At 63.1% G+C, this 24,156-nt stretch overlaps 2 protein-coding genes across 15 annotated transcripts; one reads left to right on the top strand and one right to left on the bottom strand.

Moving 5' to 3' along the window:
- Window positions 1–1,453: 1,453 nt before the first annotated feature.
- Window positions 1,454–9,451, bottom strand: LOC124982575 (uncharacterized). Of its 13 annotated transcripts, none has more exons than XM_047549440.1 (5): window positions 9,093–9,448; window positions 5,286–5,442; window positions 4,275–4,413; window positions 2,853–3,013; window positions 1,460–2,036 (listed from the first exon to the last, which is right to left on the bottom strand). In XM_047549440.1, exons 2-5 carry the CDS (start codon window positions 5,314–5,316, stop codon window positions 1,855–1,857), a joined length of 513 nt encoding a protein of 170 aa, XP_047405396.1. In that variant the 5' UTR covers window positions 5,317–5,442; window positions 9,093–9,448; the 3' UTR covers window positions 1,460–1,854. The 13 variants fall into 13 exon arrangements, 5 of the variants coding, with proteins under 5 accessions (XP_047405399.1, XP_047405396.1, XP_047405398.1 ...); XM_047549442.1 differs by having other exon boundaries at window positions 5,286–5,411; XM_047549441.1 differs by lacking the exon at window positions 9,093–9,448 and adding an exon at window positions 8,299–9,062 and having other exon boundaries at window positions 5,286–5,411.
- Window positions 6,540–22,376, top strand: Pdgfb (platelet derived growth factor subunit B). 2 transcript variants are annotated; one of them, XM_047549445.1, is made up of 7 exons: window positions 6,540–7,602; window positions 14,865–14,961; window positions 16,917–17,006; window positions 17,778–17,983; window positions 19,262–19,406; window positions 20,590–20,736; window positions 21,010–22,376. In XM_047549445.1, exons 1-6 carry the CDS (start codon window positions 7,540–7,542, stop codon window positions 20,712–20,714), a joined length of 726 nt encoding a protein of 241 aa, XP_047405401.1. In that variant the 5' UTR covers window positions 6,540–7,539; the 3' UTR covers window positions 20,715–20,736; window positions 21,010–22,376. The 2 variants fall into 2 exon arrangements, with proteins under 2 accessions (XP_047405401.1, XP_047405402.1); XM_047549446.1 differs by lacking the exon at window positions 6,540–7,602 and adding an exon at window positions 14,005–14,545.
- The last annotated feature ends 1,780 nt before the right edge of the window (window positions 22,377–24,156 follow it).

Below are 24,156 nucleotides of genomic sequence, written 5' to 3'. Positions count from 1 at the left end.
GGGGGGCCTGGGGAAGGAAGCCGCCCCCCTTCCAGATGTGCACAGCGCCGGCCAGGCAGTTCCCTGAGATGCACAGGGCTCCTGACCTGGCCAAGACCACGGTGGGGGGCGTGGACGGCGGGGCGTGGCAGGCAGCCTCTGCCACCGCTGGGGCCCTGCAGGGCGCTGTCCCCAGCCCTCTCGGGAAGCCCAGCACCCTGGCCGGGCGTCGGGGCTGCTGCTGGTCTTGATTTCACGTGGTGACTCATGTTATCATGTTCTGCGGCTGAGTAACCACCTGGGCTATTTATACCCGGCTTAGCCGGGCTTCCTTCCCTCCTCCCAGGCGGCCTGGGGACGGGTGGGGGCGGGGAGGCCTGGGGGGACGTGGACTGGAAGAAGGCAGCCGGGCACCCCCACATCCCCTCCCCTGGGGCGCCGCCCCCGCAAGGCACCCAAAAATAACCGTTACCGTCCCAGCACAACAGGATGGGCCTGGATCTATGGCATCGATACCCAGGCATGACGGGGGCTGGGGAGGGGGGAATTCCTTTCCCCAGCGAGTCACCCGTCTGGAAAAATAAAGAAGGAAAAGCTGAAAATTTTTCCTTCCATCAAAACAGGAAGGAGCTGGGGAGGTGGGGGATGGAGGGAGACTGAGATCATCCTCCACCTGAGGGTCTCGGGACGGGAGGCTCCTCGCGTGGCCTGCGAGACCAGGGCTGGTGCCCTGGAGTCTCCTGCACAGCGGGTCCCGGCTGCCCGGGGCATTTGCTCTCCTGCCCGCAGGCCTGTCCACTGGTGTGCGCACCCAGCCAGATCCCAGGTCCCAGGCCCGGGGCACCGCCTGCAATTCCAAGTCTCCTCTTCGCCCCTTGAGCACTGGCCTGGGAGCCCTGGGACTGAGCTAGGCAGCAGAGTGATCCTAGTGCAGTCACTCTCCCTCTCGGGGCCTGGGTTTTCTCATCTGTGACAGGGGCAGGCCATTCCCACGCGGCCACCACCTTGGGGACAGAAATGAGGTTGGTGACCCCTGAGCCCCACCCCAGCAGGGGACCTGGAACCAGGGCTCCTCTTCCCCTGGGGCTCTCAGGCTAAGCACCTGCGTCCATTCACCAGATTCCAGACGTGGCAGGTTCCAGGATCAGACTCGTCCAGGTCCCAGGACATCGAGAGCCCTATCTTCACCCAAGTAAGAATAAAAGCACCCCGGGGGTGGGAGAGGGGAACCCCTCTTCCTGGGCCTCTGGCCCCATCCAGGACCACGGAAGGTAACTGGGTGACTTGGGGGGATGTGCACCGTGACTGGGAGCACATCTGCCCCAAGGAGCACCGTGCACTCGTAAGACAGTCACACCTGCCGGGCTACCTGCCCTACCTTTGCTCATCCACTCGAATAACCGCCGCCTCAGGCTGTGTGTAGCTGTCTGTCTTTCTGTCTTCCCGCCTGCCTGCCCCGGCCTGTAAGCTCCCCAGAGGGCAGGGGCTCCCCTGCCGTGAGCTGGCGGGAACACCTTCCTTCCGTGAGGACACCCTCAGGGCACGGTGCCCATCTGCACATACTGCCCAGAACCAGACCCCCCTTCTACAGACGAGAACACCCAGGCCTTAGACTCAGTTTTCCTGTCTGTAAAATGGGGATGATAAACTTTCCCTAGGTTATTGGGAGGTTCGGGCAGTCGATGTAGGAGTGAACCATAAACTTCACCACGTTTGACTTAAAAATTGGATTTTACTTTTAGGTTCCCAGCAGAAATGAGAGGAAGGTGCAGAGGTCGCCCACAAAGGGTGGACAGGCAGGCAGGTTTCCACTGGGCCCACCTGGGGGATGGTGGAGAGGTCCACCTGGTGGTGCAGGTGCCAGGCTGCCTGGGTTCAAATCCCAGCTCTCTCCCCCTCATCCTGGATGCTGGCAAAGCTGCAAGGCCTTGGTCTCCCCGCCTGCACGGGGTGGCGACGGCCTGCTCCGGCCGCGGCTGGTCGCAGCTCCTGACGGGTGGTGGGGCCGCTCTTGGGAACACCGATGCAAACTGCGATTGTCACACCAGCTGCCCGCTCTTTGGACAGACCGCAATCCCTGAGTGCAAAGGCTTCTCTCCCGCAAGCTGGCACCTCCCCTCCAGCCCCATCCCTTCCAGAATGCCAGGCAGATCCTCAGGCGGGCAGAGGACGCCCGGACCTGCAGGGGCAGGTTAAGCGCCTCTCGGACGGACACAGCCTCCTTCCCCTCCCGCCTCGCGGGCTGCCTCAACTTTCCTGGGTGCTTCGGGCCACGCCAAGGTGGGCTGTCTCTGATCAGGCCACGTGGGGAAGCACCGGGTCGATTCTTCTGGTACCGTCTGAACCTAGGGGCTTTACTACTCAGTACATCCCTGGTCCTTTTCATTTTTTTATCTTAAGGTAGGGTCTTGCCAAGTTGTTGAGGTTGGCCTTAATCTTGTGATCCTCCTGCCTCAGCCTCCTAAGTCACCGGGATTATAGGTGTGCGCCACTCTGCCCACCATGGGGAAGCGTCATGTAATGTGGAAATGGCTTTGGCATCACAGCTTTGGGTCACAGGCTGGCGCTGTCACTGCCTTTTTGGGGAATGCTAGGCAGACTAGTGTGCCTCTGTGAGCCTCAGTCTCCTCCTCCCCAGGTGTGAGCATCTCCAGAGCGCCAGCCCCCAGGGGTGAGGAGAGGTCTCAGGTCCCCCTTCCTCGCTGGGCCCTCCTCACAGCTGCAGGCTCAGGGAGGAGGCTGCCTCTGCAATACTGCCGCCCTCCCGAGGCTCAGTGCTGGAGGCCCCGCAGCTCCTCTGGGCTGGCCCGGGCTTGGGGTCTGTCTGGTCCACCTGCCTCTGCAGAGGCCCAGGCCTTCTCCGGGGAGCTGACCTTCCTGCGTCAAGGTGGGTCCACCGACCATCGGGCCTGGCTCCCCGCATCCCGGGAAGGCTTCGCTCCGACTGCAGCCGGGCGTCCAAGGCAGGTAGATGGAGCTGCCCCGGCCACGTCCAAACATCCACATCCTCTTCCTCGTCTGGAGCCTGGAGGAGCTAAAAATGCCTGGGCTGAGCCCCAGGAAAACAAACAGCGCTTCCCGCGCCTTTGTGCACGGCCGGCCCGAGGCCATAGGTGGGCTCCCAGGCTGGCCCGGGCCTGGGGTCTGTCTGCCTGCCTTCCGGGGGTCCCCAGACAGTGGCCAGAGCCTATCCAGGGTGGTGGGCCACAGACAGAAAGGACGGGACTGTGGGGACGCCCCCCCCGCCCTGGGTCGGGCCTGTGGTCCTTCCAGCCCCAGGGCCCTTCCCCAACCCTGGCTCTGGAGCGCGAGCCGGGTGTGTGCCAAGGAACGACCCCGTCCCGCCCACAGCTGCGCGGTGCTGTGCGCCTTCAACCTAGTGAGGCAGGGGCTGCTGCGGCCTGCATTTTACAGTGAGGTTCGAAAGGTGAAGTCATTTGCCCAAGGTCACACAGCTGAATGGCAGAGGAGGGATTTGAACCTGGTGGTCTTGGATTGGAAGCCTCTCCTCTTGCCCTGAGGCCCAGCCCACTTTTCTCATCTGTGAAGTGGACACACGTGCGGGCATTCCTCCCCCGACCCGGGACTGTGAGGTGAGGCCAGGCCAGGGGCATGAAGTGCTTTACACATGGCCTGAGGCCCTGCAGACGGGGAGCGGGGGCCCTGGAGCTGCTGGTGGCCACACGGTGGGGCGGGGCATGGCCTTGCCACATGCAGCCCAGGCTGGAGTGCCAGACTGTGTGTGGCTTGGACTGTCCCCTCAGCCTACTTCCTCCTCCTCCGGGTGGGGACAGGCAAGCTCTCCTGGCACAGCTGATGCAAGCATCCTCTGAGAGACCCAGGGACCTGGGACACACATGCTGTCCCCACCCTTCTGGACTCTGGGGGTTAGGGTGGCTTTAACAGAGGGGGGCTTGGATGGCACCAAATGCCCGTCCAGACAGCCTGCCCTGAGTGGGTCCCGCCCTGCACCGGCAGGGACAGCTGGTTTTCCTGCCGGGCCCACATCTGCTAGTGGCCTGGGTGGAGTTTGGGGTCTACTCCTGGCCTTCCTGGATAGCACCGTCGCTCGGTGGCCCTAAAGTGGAAGAGTAGGGTGGGGCCTTCCCAGGTCTGGTACCTCCAGATCCTCCACTGTGTTCCTGTGAAAGGCACTTTGAGGTTAAAGTCTCACATTACAAACTGGCCAGGATTCAGAGAAAGAAACAGGTGAGATGTCGATTCATCTATCAGTTCCTTCAGCAGACATTTAGTTGAGCAACTACTGGACGCAGGGCGCCGTGGCCTTCACTCACCCTGCGCTGTCTATGCTAGGATGATACACGGGCAATGACAGGTCATGCTGAAGGAGCCCAGAGCAAGCAGCAGGCCTGGTAGCTCCCTGGAGGAGGCGCCGGGGGCAGAGGCAGAGGTGTGCTTTCCAGAGCTGCCTGTCTGCAGGGAGAGGGTGCGGGAATGGGGTTGTGCTCCTAATGGCGTTCAGGAGCCAGAGCGTCCCTGCTGGTCCTGTCCTGCACTTCCGAGTGGTGGAGGCGTCTCGCTCACTCAAGAGCCGGGGAGGTCCCTGAGCACCAGGACAGGGTCTCCCTCCTCGAGGTGCCTCGAGGTGCTCCACACGGGATCTGCACACAGTAGGTGCTCAGGGATACAGCCTTGAACAGCCTCATCCCGCCCTCCATGCACGACCCTAGCCAAGCTCTGTGCCCCCACAGAACATGGCCCAGGGTGGAGCTCCTGCCGGGACTGTACTTTCACAGCTGATGCTCACAAGAGCCCCGTGGGAGACGGGGCACCGTCCTCTTATCATCATTGCCTGCCAGGAAGCTGCTAGGCTTAGTGGTTTAAGCATGTGGGCTGTGCAGCTGGTCCACCTGGGACAGGTCATGCCTCCTCACTTACGGCTGTGTGACCTTGGACAAGTTGCTTAGCCCCTCTGTGCTTCAGTTTCCCCAGCTGTTAAAGAGAAGTGATGTTACACAGAAGCACTGAGGAGCTATACGGACAGAAGGAGCACTCCCCACCACAGGGTCAGCTCAGTAGTAAGGTAGCTATTTTCATACTTCTGGGTAAGGACAGAGGTCAAGGTCAAGATCGCCCTGCTGTCTAGTGGAACAGGGTCTTTTAATCTCTAAATTTTTAGAAATGGAATCCAGTGTGTAGGGATCACCCTGCCCCCACCTTGCTTGTGACCTCGCCTTCCTTTATCTGCCCTTCCGGATGGGGCTCCCCAGGGCAGGGTCCTGTGAGCAGGAGCAGCTCCTGAGCTCCAGACGGTGCCCTGGGGTGGGCAACAGTCCTGCACATACCTGCGAGCCCACCAGCAAGTCCCGAAGGCATCCCTGCCTCCCTCCGGTCACAGCTGAGCCAGTCCAGGCCCTGGGGTTACATGATGCTTCCGCAGACACTCCAAGACTGGAGGGCCGGCCACCAGGCTGTCATCAAGGAGGGTGGCGCCTGTGCCCTCTGCAGAGAGGCCCACCTGAAATCCTCCCGGGGCTCGCCCCACCCTGTCCAGGCCCAAGAGGCGGCTGGGCTGTGCGACTCGGTGCAGGCGTGAGGAGCAGACCCGGGGGCGGGGGGGCGGTGTTTGGGTACAAAGGGCAGGTGACAGACACTGTGCAAGCGGATGGGATGCAGGTGCCCTAAAGCCAGGAGGACGGGCGGCGCGGTGGGCCTGTGGATCCCGTGGCGTGTGACTGTGTCACTGTGACAGTGTGACAGCGAAGGCAGGGACACAGCACTCCCAAGCTGGGGGTGGAGGGCGTTAACCCTGTGAATGCTGGTGTGGGCGGCAGGCCCCTGGGGCTGCAGCCGGGGACTGAGGGAGGTGGTAAACATCAGGGCGACGGCAGGATCACGGTGGCCCAGGAGGATGCGGCAGGGTGGTGGGGCTCGTGTGACTTTGCAGTTGAACAAATTCAAATTCAGCCCATGCTGGCAGAGCCTGCTGTGTGCCAGGCAGCCAGCTAGAACGAGGATACGCAGACCCAGCTCGCAGCCAAATGGCTGGGGGGTCTGCAGGCTCACCCTGTGGCTGGCGCCCAGCTGGGTGCTCTCAGGTCCTTCTGACATTTAATCCAAACAATAACCCTGTCCCCACTTTAAGCAGAGATGGGGGAGCACAGAAGGGAAGTGACTTGCCCAAGGTGACCCAGCTGCTCAGTGCCAGGACAGGATCTGAGTCCAAGCAGTCTGGCTGCAGAACCTGAGTCCTTAGCCACCATGCCTGCGCCCGGCTGCAAATGTTTGGTCCTGGAGGGGGTCTTGGACTCCTGTGTGACCCTGGAGACACCCCCTGACCACGTGGGCTCTTAAATGGTCAGTGGTCGCTATGCTGTGGGTGGGGGAAGGGGGTCGTGGCTCCTTCTTTCCCTGGGGAGCAGATTCAAGGGCAGAGGGGCTACCTGGTGATCAGAGACCCCTGGGAGCCCCGCCTTCGCCCAGGCCCTCCCCAAGCTCCTGCCCCTCCTGGCGCTGACTCCGGGCCAGAAGAGGAAAGGCTGCTCCACCCACCTCCCGCACTCTCCCTCCCTTTATAAAGGCCGGAACAGCTGAAAGGGTGGCAGCTTCTCCTCCTGCAGCCAGAGCGGCCCGCCTGCCTCCCCACCGCCTCGGCCACCCCCGCTGCCTCCCCAGGGTTCCCCTCCGGCCGCCAGCGCCCATCTTTCATTCCTGGGAGATATTTTGCGCACACACACATACACACACGCGCAAAAAGGAAAAAAAAAAAAAAAAAAAATCCCACCCTCCAGCCTCGTTGCAAAGAGAAAGCCGGAGCAGCCGCAGCTCGCAGCCCGCAGAGGACGCCCAGAGCTGCAAGCCGGCGGGCCGACCGACCCACCGACTCGCGCGGAGTCCACCTGTCGGCCCGGCCAGGCAGAGCGCGCAGCTGGAACGCCGCGCGCGCGGAGCAGCCGTGCCCGCCGCCCGGGCCCCGCGCCAGGGCGCACACGCTCCCGCACCCCCACCCGGCCCGGGCGGGAGTTTGCACCTCTCCCTGCCCGGGTGCTCAAGCCGCCGCCGCAGAGCCAACTTTGGAAAAAGTTTTTTTGGGAGACTCGGGCTTCGAGGTGCCCAGCCAGGCGCTTTCTGATTTGGAGGACCTTTCCAGAAAATGTTGCAAAAAAACTAAGCCAGCGGGCAGAGGAGAACGCCTTTAGCAGGCGGGTGAAGACGAGCCACCGACTGCCGCGTTCCTTTTCCTCTCGGAGGTTGGAGTCCCCTGCGCGCCCCCACACGGCTAGACGCCTCGGCTGGTTCGCGACGCAGCCCCCCGGCCGTGGATGCTCGCGCGGGCTCGGGATCCGCCCAGGTAGCGGCCTCGGACCCTGGTCCCGTGCCCAGGTCCTCCCCAGCCCCCCAGCGACGGAGCCGGGGCCGGGGGCGGCGGCGCCCGGGGGCCATGCGGGTGAGCCACGGCGGCGGCTGCAGCGGCCTGAGCTCCTGATCGCGGCGGACCCGAGCCGAACCCACCCTCCTGCCCAGCCCCCGCCCTGGCCGCGGGGGCGGCGCGCTCCGTCTACGCGTCCGGGGCCCCGCGGGGCCGGGCCGGGAGTCGGCATGAATCGCTGCTGGGCGCTCTTCCTGTCTCTCTGCTGCTACCTGCGTCTGGTCAGCGCCGAGGTGAGTTGCGACGGCGGCTGGGGCTGGTTCTCATCATTCATCGTCCCCACCCCCACACCTGGCCGCCCCCTCCTCTCCCTGCAGTGAACTTTGGACCCTTGCAGCTCTAGAGCCTGGCGCCGGGTGACCCCGAGGGCTAGAGGCGAGGTCCGGAGGGGCTAGGCTCTAAGGGAAGGGAGCAGCGGTGGCTTTCTTTCCAAGGGGGGGATCTACGCCCCTGAGTCTGTTAGCCTCTCGGGAAGGGTGTGTGTGGCACTGCCCCTTCCCCAGGAACCCGCGTTTACGACCTTTCCCAGCTGGGGGAGAGGGGGGTGGGGTGGTGCCAAAGGTGCAGAAGGCAGGGCGTTCTTCCGAGCCCACAGGCTCCAGCCTGGCCTTCAGTTCTGCCCAGGACCCAGCCTGTCCCGGAGGCGCGAGCTTACACACCCGTGACATCCACGCCAACCTTTTGCGGGGGTTCGGGTCCCACCCTGGCTAACGCTCTGGGTTGGGGTGGGCACTTCGGGCCGCGCAGGGCATGCCTGGCACCCGAATACAGTTCAGGAGCAGCTTGTGTCTTGGCACGGGGGATCCAGAGACAGGGGGACCGACAGACACGGATAGGTCTCGGGCACTTGGGCGCTTAGGGAAGGAGGAAGACCGGGGGCTCCTAGAGAATCCAGCCCCGGGCGGTGTGTGCCTGAGGCCCCGCCATACCTGCGCCCGCGCCCTTCGAGAGGGGGCACCTCTCTCCCCCGCATGCAGGGTGCGGAGCGCGCCGCCTGCAGAAGCCTGGCTGCAAGGGAGGTGGGGTATGAAACGGCTGCGGGAGCGATCGGGTCTCGATCGGTGCCCCCACCCTCCGCGGCTCACGTAGCAGTGAGTTGGCAAGTCCACCCGGAATCCAGGTGGGAAAGGGGGCGGGGCAGGGGGCGGCGCGAGGTGGAGGGAGGCGAGGGCAGTCGGGAGCGCGGCCAGCCTGGGTCCCGTCCCGCTCCGCCCGGCCGCGGTCCTCAGCTTGCACCTGGCCGGCTCCCGGGAGCGCCAGCCCTTCGGCCTCCAGAGGGGCGCAGCAGAGGCGGCGGCGGCGAAGGGGTTAAGGCGGAGGGCTCAAGGCCGCGGCCGGGACTTGGGCCGCCGCCAGCGCAGGTTGTTTTGACCACGAAGGAGCCGTCACCGTCTCCTTTTGTTCTCGGGGTTCCTCGAGGGCCGCCGGCCGCCCGCCCCGGGGCCCCGCCCTTCCGCGGCCGCCCCCCGCGGCCCGCACCCGGGAGGGGGGAAGCGGGGCTCAGCCCGGCCGCCCGCAGGCCCCTCGCGACGTCCCCTCCTCGCCTCTCCCGCAGCCCCCCGGGCCGCGCCAGCTGTTGGGATGGGGGCGCCGGCCGGCCCCAGCTGCCGCCGCGCCGCGGGACCGGGGAGCTGGCCCGGTGCCAGGGCGTCCTGGGAACGGCGGCGCCCCGCGGCTGCTCTCCGCAGCCCACCCCGCCCGGCCCCCCGACTCGCTCACTCACCCCACGCATGCACACTCCTGGCCGGAGGCGATGCTGCGCTCCGGCGGCGGGCACGCACTACCGCGGCCAGGTCGCGCGCCCGCCGCCGCCACGCCCGTGCACACTCGGGACACACGCGCGCGCACCGCACACAACGCACGCACGGCCCTGCACACGCGGCCTGAGTACACGTGCGCGCACACCCACGCACGTACACAGGAACGCAAGTCTCCCGTACTCCCAGCGGCGGGGGCCCGCCCCCGCGCAACAGGTGGGCCCACCGCGGCCTAGGCACCTCGCCGCCTCTGCACCGACCCCATTTCCTTCCTGGGGTCCTAGGAGGGCGAGGGAAGCCTCCATTGGGTCCGGGCTCCACAACCGCCCCCGCCTTTTTTTGCCTGGTCAGTTCGGCGTGGAGCCCCTCAAACCCTACCCTCCTGTGCTTCTCTCAGCCACCCCCATGTGACCGTAAATGGCGTTGACGTGACAAGCGAGCGGGGATGTCCAGAGCATTTTTCTCTTCAAGCAAGCCCTGTTGGGAACCTCCAAGACAGGAGGGACGCTGGGCCACCACTAAACGGATTCCCACCCTGGGCTGTTCCTCTGGGATCCCAGCTGCTCTGGAGAGGCTGGTTACCAGTGGCGGAGGTGTCCCTGGGCCTCACCTGGCCATGTCCAGGTTCCTCCAGCACCACCCCTTCTCCCCAGTCCCTGGGGCAGAGGCTCGCGCACACCCTGACTTTCGTCAGTGTCCTTGAACACAGCCGCAGGACCCCATAGTTGTGTGTGTTTTGCAGTTTATTGAGGACCTTCCTGACCACCCTACAGTCGCGGAGGAGACCTAGATGGAAAGGGACCTGTTCACTTGGGGACCAGTTCAGGGTGAACCGCCAGCATAGGGACTCTGAGGGAGGGCGTGCTGCTGGAGGTAGTCTTGAAGCTGGCCACGTCTAGGGCATGTCGGAGGGAGGCCTGTGCAGCTGGGAAGGGGGATGGGAACTTGGAGGCAGAGCTGGGCCCAGGGTCTGCAGAGACCTCTGAGGTCCCATCTCCATCAGCTGAGCTGGCTTCCGGGAAGGTGACTGCCCCTGACATGCGGCGCCTGCGCCTCAGCAGCCTCAGCAGCCTCAGCACTCTCCTGCTGGGAAGGAGTAGAGGGGCCCCTGCCTCTCACCCCTGGCTGCTCCTGCTTTGCTAATGGCCTTGGGGGCAGAGACAGCTTGCTGGATCCCCCAGCCCCAGAGGTGTGCTTCCAGGTCAAACGGGATTTGGAGGCTCCGGTGCAGGAGCCAGGAAGTGTGTGTGTATTAATTCGAAGTGTGTTCTAGAAGTCCCTGGCAAAACCTTCCCCTCCTCTCTTTCAGATTCTCCTTCTGCGACAACTGTTTTCATTTTCTGGTAATTTAGCTGTTTATTTTCTGTTTTCTCTACTGGAATGCAAACTACTCTCTGGGCTTTTGTCTCCATCACTGGTAGTGTGGTGCCCAGAGCTTGGGGGACAACGGGGAAAGGAGTGGAAAGAGCAGGAGACGTGGGGGCAGCACGGGGTCCAGGCCAGCTTCAAAAACACGGCCTTACTCCGTCCAAGACCACCCCCCACCCCACCCTGAGAAATAAGCATACATTTCCCTTCTCTGCTGTCAGGTTTGGAGAGGACAGAAGGGACGGCGGAAGGACAGTCAGGCCGCGCAGGCCCTATGTGTCTCTAGCTGGGCCTCGGTTTCCACCAGCTTAAAAATTAAAAAAGCAGGAAGAAAGTTGAGTTCGCTCAGCTCCTACGGAGCAGCAGAATTTCCTCCTTGGACGGGACGGGGGCAGTGACCACAGTGGCCTGCATCACAGGGCAGGTCCTTCTCCCTTCCTGCTTTGACATTTTCTCTTCTCCAGCAAGAGGCAGGGAGGCTGCTGGAAGAGGGGAGGCTGAACCGTAGGGAGAAGCTTCTGTGGTCTGCCTGGCCAGGGCCGCTTCCGAGGGCTTGGCTTCGGCACCCCACCTAAACCAGGTCTGAGACTTCCGGCCGGCAGGCGCTGGGAGGCCCAGGCAGCTTCTGCTTCTGCCAGGGCAGACAACGCCCTGGTTGCTGGGCTGAGGGCTGTCTCCCAGGGCTGCAGAGGCAGGCGGGCTGGCGAGCGTGCGCCCGCGTGCGCCCAGGTGGAGGGCGGGGTTCGAGCCCCTTTGATCTGCCAGCCTGATTGGGAGCAGGTAGCTGGCCTGGCCTCGGCTCTCTGGTACCCGCCTACCTCCTGCAGCGGGTGTTGGGAGCGGGGTGGGGAGGAGGCTGTTTGCCTTGGCTCCCAGGCCTGGCTTTGCCCCAGCCTGGTCCTGGCCACACCCTTGCCCTGCCAGGAGCCGCGGGCCTGAGATCCGGCAGCTTCTGCAGGGGGCTAGGCCTCTTTTCCTGTCTATGGGGCTGGGGTGGCACCCACCTGCAGGCCTCTAGAACCTGTGGCCAGGAAAGCCAGGCTCTGGGCTCCTCCTCCCACACCCAGAGTGGCCTCTGATTCCAAACAGGTGTTCCTGAAGTCCTACCCAGGGCAGCACATCCTGGAGCTGACCCCAGGCTGACTGTCCCTACCCCTCTCCCACCCCCAGCCCCGGAAGGGCCCTGCCAGCCCACAGCACCAGGTGGTGTCAGTGTGGGACTGGGGTGCCGTTTCCTGTGGCCCAGTGCAGATCAGGCAGTCACTGTCCCACGGGCGGGCAGCTCTCCGCCCACCCATTGTCCTCTTGAAAATGTCCTGTGCTGCTGTCCCAGGGCACACGTGCCACTCGCAGCTGCCCTCGAAGGAGCCATACGGAAAGAATGGAGAATGATAACAATGACGGCTCATTAACTACTGTTATTTGTGGCTGCTCTGCAGTTACAGCTCCCGGTCACCTGGGCGAGGTTTCCTTAGTCCCATTTTAAAAATGAAGTAACCAAGGATTTTTTTGTTGTTGTGGGGGGTTGTTATTTTTTGGGGGTGCTACACTGGGGACTGAACCCAGTTGCTCTACCACAGATCTGTATCCCCAGCCCTTGTTGTTGTTGTTGTTACTATTATATTAAATTTTGAGACAGGGTCTCCGTTTCCCAGGCTGACCTCAAACTGGAGATCCTCCTGCCTCAGCCTCCGGAGTCTCTGAGATTACAGACATGTCACTGCACCCTGCTCGGTTCTTACAGTTAAAAGATCTGCTCCCAGATCCAGGATGTCCTGGCTTGGGAGTCCTTGCTGTCTTCTGTTGTAGGGTCTTTCAGCCTCTGCACATTTGGGCCAGTGATGCTTTACTGTGCGGGGCCGTCCTATGGACGGTAGGGTGCTGGCAGCCTCCCTGCTGTCCCCTCCCCTGCTTGTGACCACCAAAGTGCCTTAATAGTGTCCCCGGGGAGGCCAGTCACTGTGATGAAACTGCCACTGTCATGCCACCGGGGTTGGGAGCTCATGGGGACCTCGCCCATGCTGAGGCCCAGTGGCATCAATGGAGAGCAGGGACGACGAAACCCCTGGAGGACCAGCTCCGCCCTTCGCTTGTCCTCTAGACCCGGGCTGCCTCCGTTTCCCCGTCTGGAAGATGGGCTGGTAGTGCTGGCCTCTTGGGGTGGCGGCTTGAACAGCATCTTGCTGGTGGGGAGCCTGGGTCCCCGTCAGCAGGTGGTAGCCGTTAGCTGTGCCACTGCTGTCAAACCCGGGGCCTCCTAGGGAATTCCGGGCCTCTGTGGCCAGATCAGCAGAAGCACGTGCAGGGACAGCCTCCCCTGGAGCAAGACGACTCCAGAGGAGAGGATGTGTTTGGGGTTGGGGAAGAGGATCCCCGTGGCCCTCTGGCAGAGGAGGTGGGAGAATCATACCGGAGAGGACCCCGGGGAGGAGGGATAGAATCCTGCACGCATTTTAGCCGTGCTTATTGAGTGCTTACTGTATGCACGGTCCTCCTGCCTCATGGTCTCTGTCCTGTGATCTCCGCGCCCCAGCCTTGGAGGGCCTGAGTTTGCATTCACAGATGTACCCATTGCATGGTGGGCCTGGGTCTGGGGCATCCCGTAGGCCTGTTTGGGGGTCTGCTTGCTCTGCCACAGCTGGCAGCTACGTAGCCAGCTCTGCAGTGGGCAAGGGGATCTTGGCTCAAGCACTAGCCTTGGGTCCCTCCCCGGCGGGTTAATTGCATGATCACTCCACAGTGAGGGAGCCACAGAGGCCTGACTGGGTATCCCCGCTTGGCCCTTCTTCTGCTCCTCTTGTCACGTCCAGGCAGCATTAGGATCAAATCGAATATTTTTCAACCCCTTCAACTCACAGATGACAGCCAGAACCAGAGAGGGGTCGTGACCAGCCCAAGGTCACACAGCAGCTCATAGCAGCATGAGGCATGGAATCCGGCTTCCAGACTACCAGTTTTGCGTTTGACCAAACTCAGGGGAGCTGCCTTCCCTGGGGGCCACCTACCTGCCTCTGTCAGTGGGTCGGATTCTTTGTGGACATTTGGAGAACACTGAAGCGCAGTCTCTCTCCTGAGGTTGGGCGGGGCGGGGGGCGTTCATAGGGATCATGCCCCCTGGCTCTTGTAGCTTCCAGTCAACATGGGGGCCAGAGCAGGACACAGCCGAACCCCTGGAGGGGTGTTCCCGGACACCGTGACAAGTGTCAAGGACCCCAGAGCTTGTTTCTCCTTGGGGCCAGCTCTTGGTCCGGTGCCCAGGCTGGTCTTGAACTCCTGGGCGCGAGCAGTCCTGTAGGTGCGCCCAAGCACCCGGGGTCGTCACCCAGGTGGGGGAAGCAGCTTCCCCAGAGCCCCGGGCTGCCCTCCTGCCCGGGCAGCGCTGGGGCAGCCTCCCGGGCCTCTCCGCAGCCGTGCCGACCTTCAGATCTCGCCCCGAGCTGGGCAGGGCTTCCTCCTGCTCGGTCCAGGAAGCCGGGGCCTGGGGCGGCCAGCCGGCAGCCTGCGGCTCTCGGGCTCTCCCTGGCCGCGCGGCGTTCGCGTCTCTGCCCAGCTCACTCTGGCCCGGGGCCCTGGGTCTCCTGGGGCCACGGGATGTGGCGGTGACCTGCTTGCCAGGCTGCTCTCTTGTTGTGGGAGCCGTGGTCCCCCTGGGGGAAGCCTGGCCCTGCCGGACCGAGGCCTGGTAAAGTGCTTGTTGAGTTTCAAGTGTGTCTGGTGACAGGCCAGAGGGGCTCTAAAAATAGGGCTCTGTGGGGCTTGGGGCCTGGGGCAGCTGCAGGTTTCCGGCCAGGTCTGAGGATTCCCTTCTCCCCTCTTTCACATGAGAGCTGGAGCATGCGGCCTCCTGAGACCATCCAGCCCTACAAGCATTTATTAGGCACCCCTGGTACCCAGAGGCTGGAGGACAGGCTCTGCCGTCCCAAGGACTTGGGACCCTGCTGGTAATAGGACCCTGGGCAAAGAATGATCGCCATGGGGCCTCTGTCTCTTCATCTGCAAAATGGGGTCATTAGGTCACCTGTGATCCCTGCCGGCTGTCCTCAGCCGTCAGGTAAGCAGAGAAAGCTGCCTGTCCGAGCCTTCCCAGAGCCTGTGGTCTGAGGGGAGACCGCGCAGACAGGCAGTTCCTGTCAGTGGAAGCCAGTGGGGGCTCCTGGCAGGGCGTGGGGCTGGGCTGTCACACCTGAGCTGCATCTCAGAGGTTTGGGCCCCCAGGTCTTGGTGTTCCTGGTTGTCCTCAGGGTCCTGTCTGGCCCAGCCTGACTGTCCACCTGTTCATGATGGAGGGGCCCTGTCGGGACCTTTCCGGGGGAGGTGTGTGGTGGGCAGGGAGCCCCTGCCAGGCCACTCAGCCTTGGTGTGTCTGGCAGGGGGACCCAATTCCCGAAGAACTCTACGAGATGCTGAGCGACCGCTCCATCCGCTCCTTCGAGGACCTCCAGCGCCTGCTGCACAGTGGCTCTGCGGGTAAGTCCAGCCTCTTCCTGCGCAGCAGTCTCTTGGCCAGGGGAGCGGGAGGGGCAGGGCTGGAGGTGCTGGAGAACTCAGGCCCACACAGCCCTCCTGCCTCCCAGGGAGGGCCCAGCCACGCGCCTGAGGGCACACAGGTCTTTACCTGGCCGTGGGGTGTGGCGGAGACCCGCCCACGTGGGCTGGGGCTTGTGCTGAGTGTCTCCAGGTGTGGACCCAGCCGGGAGGGCCATGCAGAGGAGCCATCGCCCTGCCCCCTGGCCCGGGTCCAGGCCTTCAAGGTCTCTCAGGGACACCTGGCCCAGACCCGCCACCAGCCCTGCCCGTGTGGAGCGCCCGGCCCATGGGCACGTGCTCCCTGGCGCACACGTGGCGGCGGGCGGGGCTGGGTGTATTTATAAACGCAGTCTTCAGAGCAAATTCCAATCTATTCTAACCTCTGGCCTGGTCCCTGGAGCCCTGGCCGGCACCCCCCCTGCACCCCCGGGTCCCCTTCCCTCTGGGGTTCTGTCTCTGTCACTTTGTAATCCCTGCCCGGCGCTATCTACGGGGGAACAGTGTTTCCTGCCTTTGTTTCCTCTCCCGTTGGGCCCCTGGCGCCCTCTCAAAAGCATTCCTGGGCCTTTCAATCCGCCTGGGCTGGGGGGCGCAAGGCCTGCAGGAGGGGCCCAGCTGGGCCACCTATTGTTCCCCAGGCCCCCACCGGAGTCTCCCACAGCCCCCACCCCGTGCCCGCTGGCCAGCCCTGGCCACACAATGGGGCAGCTTCCAAATTTAGCCAGGGTGCTGCTTCTTTCCAAGGCCCTCTGCCCCCGCCCTCCGCACCCCGTGGGGTCGGCTCTTGGAAGCTCAATGGCAGGGCTGTCTCGAGGCAGCCATGTGGCTCTTTTTTCCTAATCAACTTAACTTTTCCACAAAACACATCTTCCCCATCTCCTCCCCACCAGGGACATTCCAGAGATGGCAGAGGGCAAGGAAGGCAGGCAGAAGGACAGACAGACGGGCTGGACGGAAGCGGGCCAGCCAAGGCTGCCCGCGGGACCGTCCCCTCCAAGCAGGACGCCCTGGGACCCAGGACAGAGGGTGCAGTCAGCAGGGCCTTTGTCCTGACAGGGCCAGTGCGCAGGGAGACTGAGCCGCTGGTTGCCAGCGGAGGCGGCGGGGCTGGTGCCCAGCACCCCTTCGTTGGTTTGCTGGCTCCTGAGCGAGCAGAGGGGCTGTCCCGCTTCAAGGTTGAGCTCAAAGACTCGTCCCCGCCCGTCATTCCCAGGAGCCAGCTCTGACCACCCTCTCCAGAGGGGGTCAGTGTCTCCAAGGAGTGCCGCTGGCAGAGATGACCGCGCCCAGCCTCGAGAGGGGAGCGGTAGTCAGGGATCACTGGAATAAAGTCCGAACTTGGAGGAGGTGGAGGAAGAGCCTGGGGGAGGGGTGGAGCCACGACCTGGCGCAGGCCCCGCCCGCCCCAGCAGGCCCCGCCCCTTCCCTGCCTTTTGGCTCCCACCCAGCTTTCCAGCCCCTGCTCCCGGCTCCCCAGGGTTGTGTTGGGGCTCGCTGCCCCCCGGGGATTCTGGGAATTTCTCCATCCTGAACTTCCTGTGGGAACGCTGGGCGGAGGGGCACTGGGAGCTGGCCTCCAGGGCTCCGGGTCCTCAGCCTCCAGGCTGCTCAGTAGCAGAGGGAAGGATTATTTTTAACTCCATTGACATGGGTTCTGGCCAAAAATGTAGCTGAAGGGCCCGGAGCAGGGCTGGAGTCCCCTGAAGATGCAGGCGGACCCGCCACCACGCCCAGTGCCGTGGCTGCCTCGGGCTCTGCCTGGGCGGCCCCTGGCCAGAGCCAGGGCCCTGGGTGCACAGAGGGCGTTGGGGAGTGGAGGGAGCCAGCCCGGTGCCCAGAGCCCCTACCTGTGCCAGGCGGCGCCCTTGCTCAGCAGCATGTCCATTTCCCTGCAGATGACGACGGGGCCGAGCTGGACCTCAACGTGACCCGGACTCACCCCGGAGGCGAGCCAGAAAGCCCTTCTCGTGGGAGGAGGAGCCTGGGTAAGCCTGAGGGTCCAACAGCGCCCCTCAAAGCGTGAGAGCCAGGGAAGAAGAACCAGGGCGCCAGGGGCACCTCCATGCCCTTCCCCCACCTTGGGGCTGAGTCGGGCTGGGAGAGTTGAGTCACCAGGTCCTCTGCCCTACAGTTTCCTGGACGGTGCACTCATTTGTTCTTACTGCAACCCTGGAGGTGGATACAATTGTCCCCATTTTGCAGAATTGGAAAACAGAGGCCCAAAGAGGGTCAAGAAGTAGGTGAGGTCACACAACTTGGAAGCTGCAGGGCTGGGGTCCCAACCAGCTCCTCTTACTTGAACCCTGGTGGGCTGCATGTCTCCATGGTGCATTCCAGGGTGTGGCCCTGCAGGGCACGGGACTGCCTCTGGCTCCTTGGCAGAGGCTACAAGGAGAGGGTGGATCAGCAGCCCCGAGAGAAGCCTTCCCAGGTGAGGCCAGCGCCCACCCTGAGGCCTGTGCCCTCCTTCACCCACCTGCAGTCCTCCAGACAATGCGGATGTGCCCCGGCTGGTATAGCTGGGCACGGGCACTCCACCCGCAGTCTGTGACACTGGGTGGGTTAGTTCTGGAAGCCTCAGTTTCTCTGTAGGTGAAGAACCAGTAGCCCCGGCAGTGGCTGAGCGGAGGCCAGGCTTCCCTGAGGTGCTGGGAGCAGATCAGCCACCTGCCAAGTCCTCCACCGGGACTGAAGGAGGTGGGACAAGCCAGGCGGGGCTCAGGCAGACCCTCCTGACCGGCTCCCCGTCCCCGCAGGGCCCCTGGCTGCGGCGGAGCCGGCCGTGATCGCCGAGTGCAAAACGCGCACGGAGGTGTTCGAGATCTCGCGGCGCCTGCTTGACCGCACCAACGCCAACTTCCTGGTGTGGCCGCCCTGCGTGGAGGTGCAGCGCTGCTCCGGCTGCTGCAACAGCCGCAACGTGCGCTGCCGCCCGGCACAGGTGCAGCTGCGGCCCGTGCAGGTGCGCCCGCCCCCGCCGCCCTCCAGTCAGGGGCACCGGACGGTGTCTGGACCGGCGTGCCAAGGCCGGCTTGGGGTCCTCCAGGTGACCTGTGCCCCAGCCGGGTTGCGTCTGGGACATTAAGCAATGAAAGCTGCCTCCTACTTTATAAAATCCCAGGATGTCCCTCAGAGACTTGTCTACAAACATTTGACACTCGGAATGTCATAGGCAGCTGCTCAGCTTCCCGGAAGCTCCCCACCATGCAGGTGCTGTGGTGCACGCCTGTAATCCCAGTGGCTTGGGAGGCTGAGGCAGGAGGGTCACAAGTTCGAGGCTAGCCTCAGCAATTTAGTGAGACTCTGTCTCAAAAATACATACCCAGGGCTGGGGATGTGGCTCAGTGGTGAAGTGCCCGTGACTTTAATCCTTGATACAAAGAGAAAAAAAAAAAAGATTCCCTTTTTCAGGACTCTCAGAGAAAGCCGTTGAGCTTTGACAACTTCTCTTGTTTCTGGCAAGCTGTGCCTTCAACAGGGAGGGTGCAGATAACCCCCAGGCGACAGGACAGTGGAGTCAGGACACCCTCCCTGCGGGGGGGTTGAGTGCTGTGCCCTCTTGTCTGGAGGAAGTGGACGCAGGCACTGGTCCCAGGCAGCATGCCGATCCCGGGCTGCACCTGAGGCCTCTGGTCTCACTCGGCAGGGGCCGCGGAGAGGCCTCAGTGGCCTTATGCGGGTGTGGACGGGCTGCCGCACCCCTGGGCACGCCTCCCCCATGCACCTGCCAGGTGTTCAGGATGGCCTGACCACACCCCCTGCCCCAGCTAGCCCTTGGCCTGGCCTGTCCTGCCCATCTTCCAGCCCTGACCTGGGCCCAGCCCAAGCTTAGGAATGTCACGCTGTCACGGGCCCTGGTTTCTCAGCGGAGGACACCTGCCTGCGGCCTCCCCTTCCCGCCTCCCTGATAACACTTCCCACTGTGTTGTGTCCACTTCCTTCTAGACGGCCACCTCCTGCCTCTGCCAGCCTGGCCTTGGCCAGGGCTCCAGGACACCGCGGCCCCTCGCTGCAGGAGGCCCGGAAATGCCTCTCTCCCTCTCTGGGGGCCAGTGGCCAAGGCCAGCGAGGCTTGTTTTGGTGGAAAAGCTCCCGGGGCAGAGGGCAAGTCCCTGCTATTGTTCGGGCCAAAGCTTCGGCCCACAGGCTCCTCTCGGCTTTCGAGGAAAGCTGGGCTCAGGGACAGGTGGAAGAGCCAGCCAGGCGGGCTCCGGGCTAGATCTTCCGATTCTGCCCTCAGGTGAGGAAGATCGAGATCGTGCGGAAGAAGCCGACCTTTAAGAAGGCCACGGTGACCTTGGAGGACCACCTGACCTGCAAGTGTGAGACAGTGGGGTCTGCGCGGCCTGTCACCCGGAGCCCGGCAGGTTCCCAGGAGCAGCGAGGTACCCGCTTTCCCAGGGTCTGCTCCGAGTCCGCAGCCCGCAGCCTCCTTCCCTGCAGCAGTGGGAGCATGGAAATCAGATCGGGCATCCCCGTCTTTAAACTCATCCATCTCCTGGAACTAGACTGGGGAGACCCAGACAGGGGCCAGGGCCACCCGCTGCTTTGCCTGGGTTTACAGTGCTGCTGAGGCCCATCTCAGGCTGGGGCTTGGCCAGGATCCAGGTGTCCCGAGGCCAGTTCCAGCAGCCCTCTGGCTCTCTCCTACCTTGCCGTACGTGTTTTTAAAGGATTTTTAAATTCTAGCCCTGGAAGGGAAGCAGAGACCACCTTGTAAGTCCGTCTTTCAGGCCAGATATGGTGGCACACCTGTAATGCCACCAACTCGGGAGGCTGAGGAAGGAGGATCGCAAGTTCAGGGCTAGTCTCGGCAACTTAGTGGGACCATTAGCAATTCAGTGAGACCCTGTCAAAACAGAAAATAAAAAGGACTGGGATGTGACTCAGTGGTCAGGTGCTCCTAAAAGGCAATACTGGAGTACTATAAATGGGGCTGCTGCAGGCACAGAGAGGTTAAGATACTTAAAGAAGGCTGCACAGTGCTAAAGCCCGCCCAGAGCCCAGGTCTTGTAACATCGGTCTGGGTTCTTAGGGGTGTATGTATCTGGATGCCTTTTCTCCTTTCAGTCTTGGTGATAAGTGTTAAATCATTAAGACAATGACTTGAATGTTAGCCTGGGAGGCCAGGGCTGCCTTCTCCCAAGACGAGTCCCTGGAGGCCCAGAGGCTCAGTGGCTTGCCCCAGAGCACACGCTAGGTGGGAGCCAGACCTGACCCCGGACCCGGCCCCAGCCTGAACTCTGGCCCAGCACCCTCGCAGGTGCCGAGGGGCAGGCAATGGCAGGCCCAGCCCCAGGGTCGGTGAGGCCCTTGGGAAGCCGCCTTTAGGCCCTGTGCAGAGAGGGCCCAGCCATGAGGTGGCCGTCTCCTGTCCCATTTCACAGATGGAGAAACTGAGGCAGGGAGCGGTTAAGTGATGGTCCCAGGGCCTCAGCAGCTGGGGCACAGTGGAGTTGGGACAGGACACAGGATCCCTTTGCCCCACGCAGAGGCCAGGGCAGGTCTGGGTGGAGAGGACAGACGCCCAGGGGCCACACGCTCAGGGCTCTTCCTTCTCTTGAGCAGCCCGGACGCCCCAAACTCCGGTGACCATTCGGACGGTGCGAGTCCGCAGACCCCCCAAGGGGAAGCACCGGAAGTTCAAGCACACGCATGACAAGACGGCGCTGAAGGAGACCCTGGGGGCCTAGGGCCGCGGAGGCGCGTGGGCAGGTGAGGCCCGTGGGCAGCTCCCTGGCCGGGCGGGGCGGGGCGGGGCCTGGGGGCGTCTTCCCCACAAAGCAGCCTCGAAGGCTGGACCCCGCCCGTCGTCACCAGCTCGTCCTCCAGCAGCCCGGGCGGGGACTTGGGAGGCCCCAGCCGGCCGCAGAGAGGACAGTCCAGACCTCGAGTCCCGCGCGGCTCAGCCGGGCTCCCCGCCCCGGCGCCGGCCCCTGAGCAGGGCGGACCTGCCGGCTGACGCCTGCCCCTCTGCTCGGCCCGCAGGGTTATTTAATAGGGTATTTGCTGTATCGCCCCCATGGGGTCCTTGGAGTGATAACGTCGTCCCCTCGTCCGTCTGTCTCGATGCCTGATTCGGACGGCCAATGGTGCTTCCCCCGCCCTCCGCGCCCGGCCTCCCTCCTCCAGCGGCTCCCCAGCGGCCTCCAGCGCCCTGCCCACCGCTCGAGAAGGAAACCGGGACCGAGCTCACTGCTTCTTCCTCCCTCGGCCCACGGACCTGGGACAGGAGTGCGAGAGACGAAGGGGACGGGGCTCCCGCCCCCACCCCAGGGCTGTGCACTGGCCCCGGAAGCCCTGCCCGAGGCCCTCAGGACCTGGTCCCTGGACCCCTGGCCAGCTCCGGGGGACACCTCTAGGTGGCCAAGACCACGTGGGGGGCACAGACTGGAGAAACTGCCGCCATCTCCCCTCTGGCCGACTCCGCTCACAGTGGCTTCTTTTCACTTATACATATGAAATCTTCAGAGGTGTGGACTCCTGGGCAGGTGGCCGAGTGTCCTCTGGCAGGTTAGAGATGAGGTTCTCTCTCCAGGTGAGCATAGACAGCCACCTGAGCACCCCCGCCTCTTCCCATCTCTCCCCCTCTATGCCACCCCGATTCACTACCTTTTCTGTTTCATCTCGCTACCTCTACCCTGGGTCTTCCTCTTGTCCTGGCCCTTTAGTCTGTTCTACCAAGGGGTTCTTGGACCCCAAATGGTTCTGGGGCCCCAAATGACCCCAATCACTCTTCCCAATGGCAGAAGGCCAGAGACCAGGGCAGCAGGAGACATGCCCATCATATTCCAACCCAGCCAAGACTGCCATATAAGGTTGTTCAGGGTGTGCACTGCACAAGGGCACTGCATGCAAGGGAGCGTTCTTCACACCCTAGATACGGCCGATTGTCTATTTATTAACACAGTTTCTGGAAGATGCAGGTCAAGTGTCCTAGGAAAGGAATCCTGTTCCTAATTCACACACAGCCTCTGTGTGGACTGGCGGTGATCTGACCCCAGCTGTGGCTTGGAGTGGTTAGACAGGAGTGAACCGGTGGTGGGGTGAGAGAGACCAGGGCCCCACCTCCCTCTCCAGGCCTTTGGGAAGCACCCAGGGGAAGTTCACCTGTCCCGACCCCTGCCTTTGAGATGCACCTGGTGGGCCCGGGCCCTGGGGTGGGTCTGAGCTCCGCTCCCTGCTGCCTCCCACCGCGCCACCGCCCACAGCCTGCTTCCTTCAGTTTGTAAAGTCGGTGATTATATTTTTGGGGGCTTTCCTTTTATTTTTTAAATGTAAAATTTATTTATATTCCGTATTTAAAGTTGTAAAAAAAAAATAACCACAGAACAAAAACCAAACGAATCCTCTGGCGGTCTCCTTGGCATCGCGCGCGACAATTAACCTTTCGGCGTTGGCAGGCGGCGCCCACAGCTTGCGGCCCTGGTGCCGCCAGGCTCGTGCGATCCGGCTCGTGCGCACACTCGCCAGGCGCGCGCGCGCGCGCAGGGGGACCGCGGCTGGGAAGGCCCGGGGCTCAGACCTTGGCCCCGACCCTGACCCTGACCCTGACCCTGACCCTGCCGGGACAGGCCAAATGGGTTTGGGCCGCAGGGCACCTCCGCCGGTGGCGCAGGCGGGGAGGGCTGGAGGACGTCTCCCCGCGGCGGGCGGAAGCGCAGCGAGGTCTGGCCGGCTTCTCCCGGGGCGACTGTCCTCCGGCAAGGCACAGCGCCACCTGGCCACAACCTCCCCGGAAACGTGAGAGGAGACCCGTGGTCCCCAAGTGCCAGCCCTGGGGTCCTGTGCTTTCTCTTTTTCATTGGTTTGGTTAGTTTTTGGTGCTGGGATGGAGCCCGGGCCGCCCCACGTTGCCCCTGGGCTGCACCCGGGCCTTCCTATGCTTTCCCTTGCTCCTGAAGCCGGGAACAGCCCACAGGAAAGATGCTGAATGTGTTCCAGTCCCACCTGGTGTCTACACTGCGGCTGACAGGTGGAGAGTCTGACTCATCAAAGACACAATCTAAAACTGAAGCCATTTTGCCCCTGGAAATAGTGAGCTTCCTGTCACTGGGAGTGTGTAAGAGGCCTCTCTGGCCACGAGGCTGATGTTTACTGAATAACATTGGGGCTCCCCGTGGTTGGCTGATCTGTGGCCTCACGCCTGCGCTCTTGTCTGCAGTCCCTGCCAGGGACCTCGAGAGAGGCTGGATTGAAATCCGACCTGGGATTCGCAGCCCTGGGCTCAGGTGGCGGGTGGTGCAGATCTGCAGGACCCTCCGGCTGCTCTAGGCCACCAGAGTTCTGGGTTCCCAGGGCAGCAGAGAAGGCTCTGCTGGGAGGAGGGGGAGACAGCTGGGCAGGAGGTGGACACCAGGGCAGCTGGAGGCCCAGTGCGCTGGCACCCTGGCAGCTGCCAGCAGCTGGGCTGTCGGTGCTGGCACAGGACTTCCCAGGCATCTATATCTGCACCTCTGCTTGTCTGTGTGTCTTCACAGGCGGCAGCCATGCCAAGTCTGTGGGCCTTCTAGGGGCCTGGTGGGCATCCTCTGGGTCTTAGAATCACCCCACTAAGCCCTTAGCTGGAAGAGGACATTCCCTTCTTCAGACTCCCGCTGCACTGTTGGCTGTGGTACAGTTGTGATGTCAGGTTCACCAGTGACCTTGACCCTTGACCCATGAGGAGAAAGTCAGGCACTGAGGAGGGAGGGAGGGGGCACCGGCCTCCCCCTGGACTGCCCCGCTCAGGAGCTCTTACCTCAGGACGACACGTTCCTGCGTGAGCCACTCTTATTTGGGGTTTCTGTCCCTTGCAGCTGCCCCCAAATGCTCATGACTTGCCCTGTTCCCTTTGGGAAGAGGTGATGGTCGCTTCCCCATCACACAGACCTCATTTCTGTCCCAGCCCGAAGCCCACCAGCCCTCCTCCCAACCAGGACATGAAACTGCTGCCTTTGGAGGCTCGGCACTTGCTGCCGCCATAAAATAACAAAATTATGGGGACTTCCTGCTTATCAAGTGAAGCGGCCCTGAGCCCCGGGCAAGCCTGCGCTCAGGGGTGCAGGAGAGACTGAGGGACAGGCCGGGGCAGCTCGGAGGACCCCACCGGATCCTCAGTGGGCACTGTATCTGGTGTTTCTACGTTTCAGCATC

This window comes from Sciurus carolinensis, chromosome 4, assembly GCF_902686445.1.
Source record: "Sciurus carolinensis chromosome 4, mSciCar1.2, whole genome shotgun sequence".
In the NCBI taxonomy this organism is placed as follows: domain Eukaryota; kingdom Metazoa; phylum Chordata; class Mammalia; order Rodentia; family Sciuridae; genus Sciurus; species Sciurus carolinensis.
The sequence above is the reverse complement of the archived record's forward strand: the minus strand, read 5'-3'. Positions and strand labels throughout refer to the sequence as shown.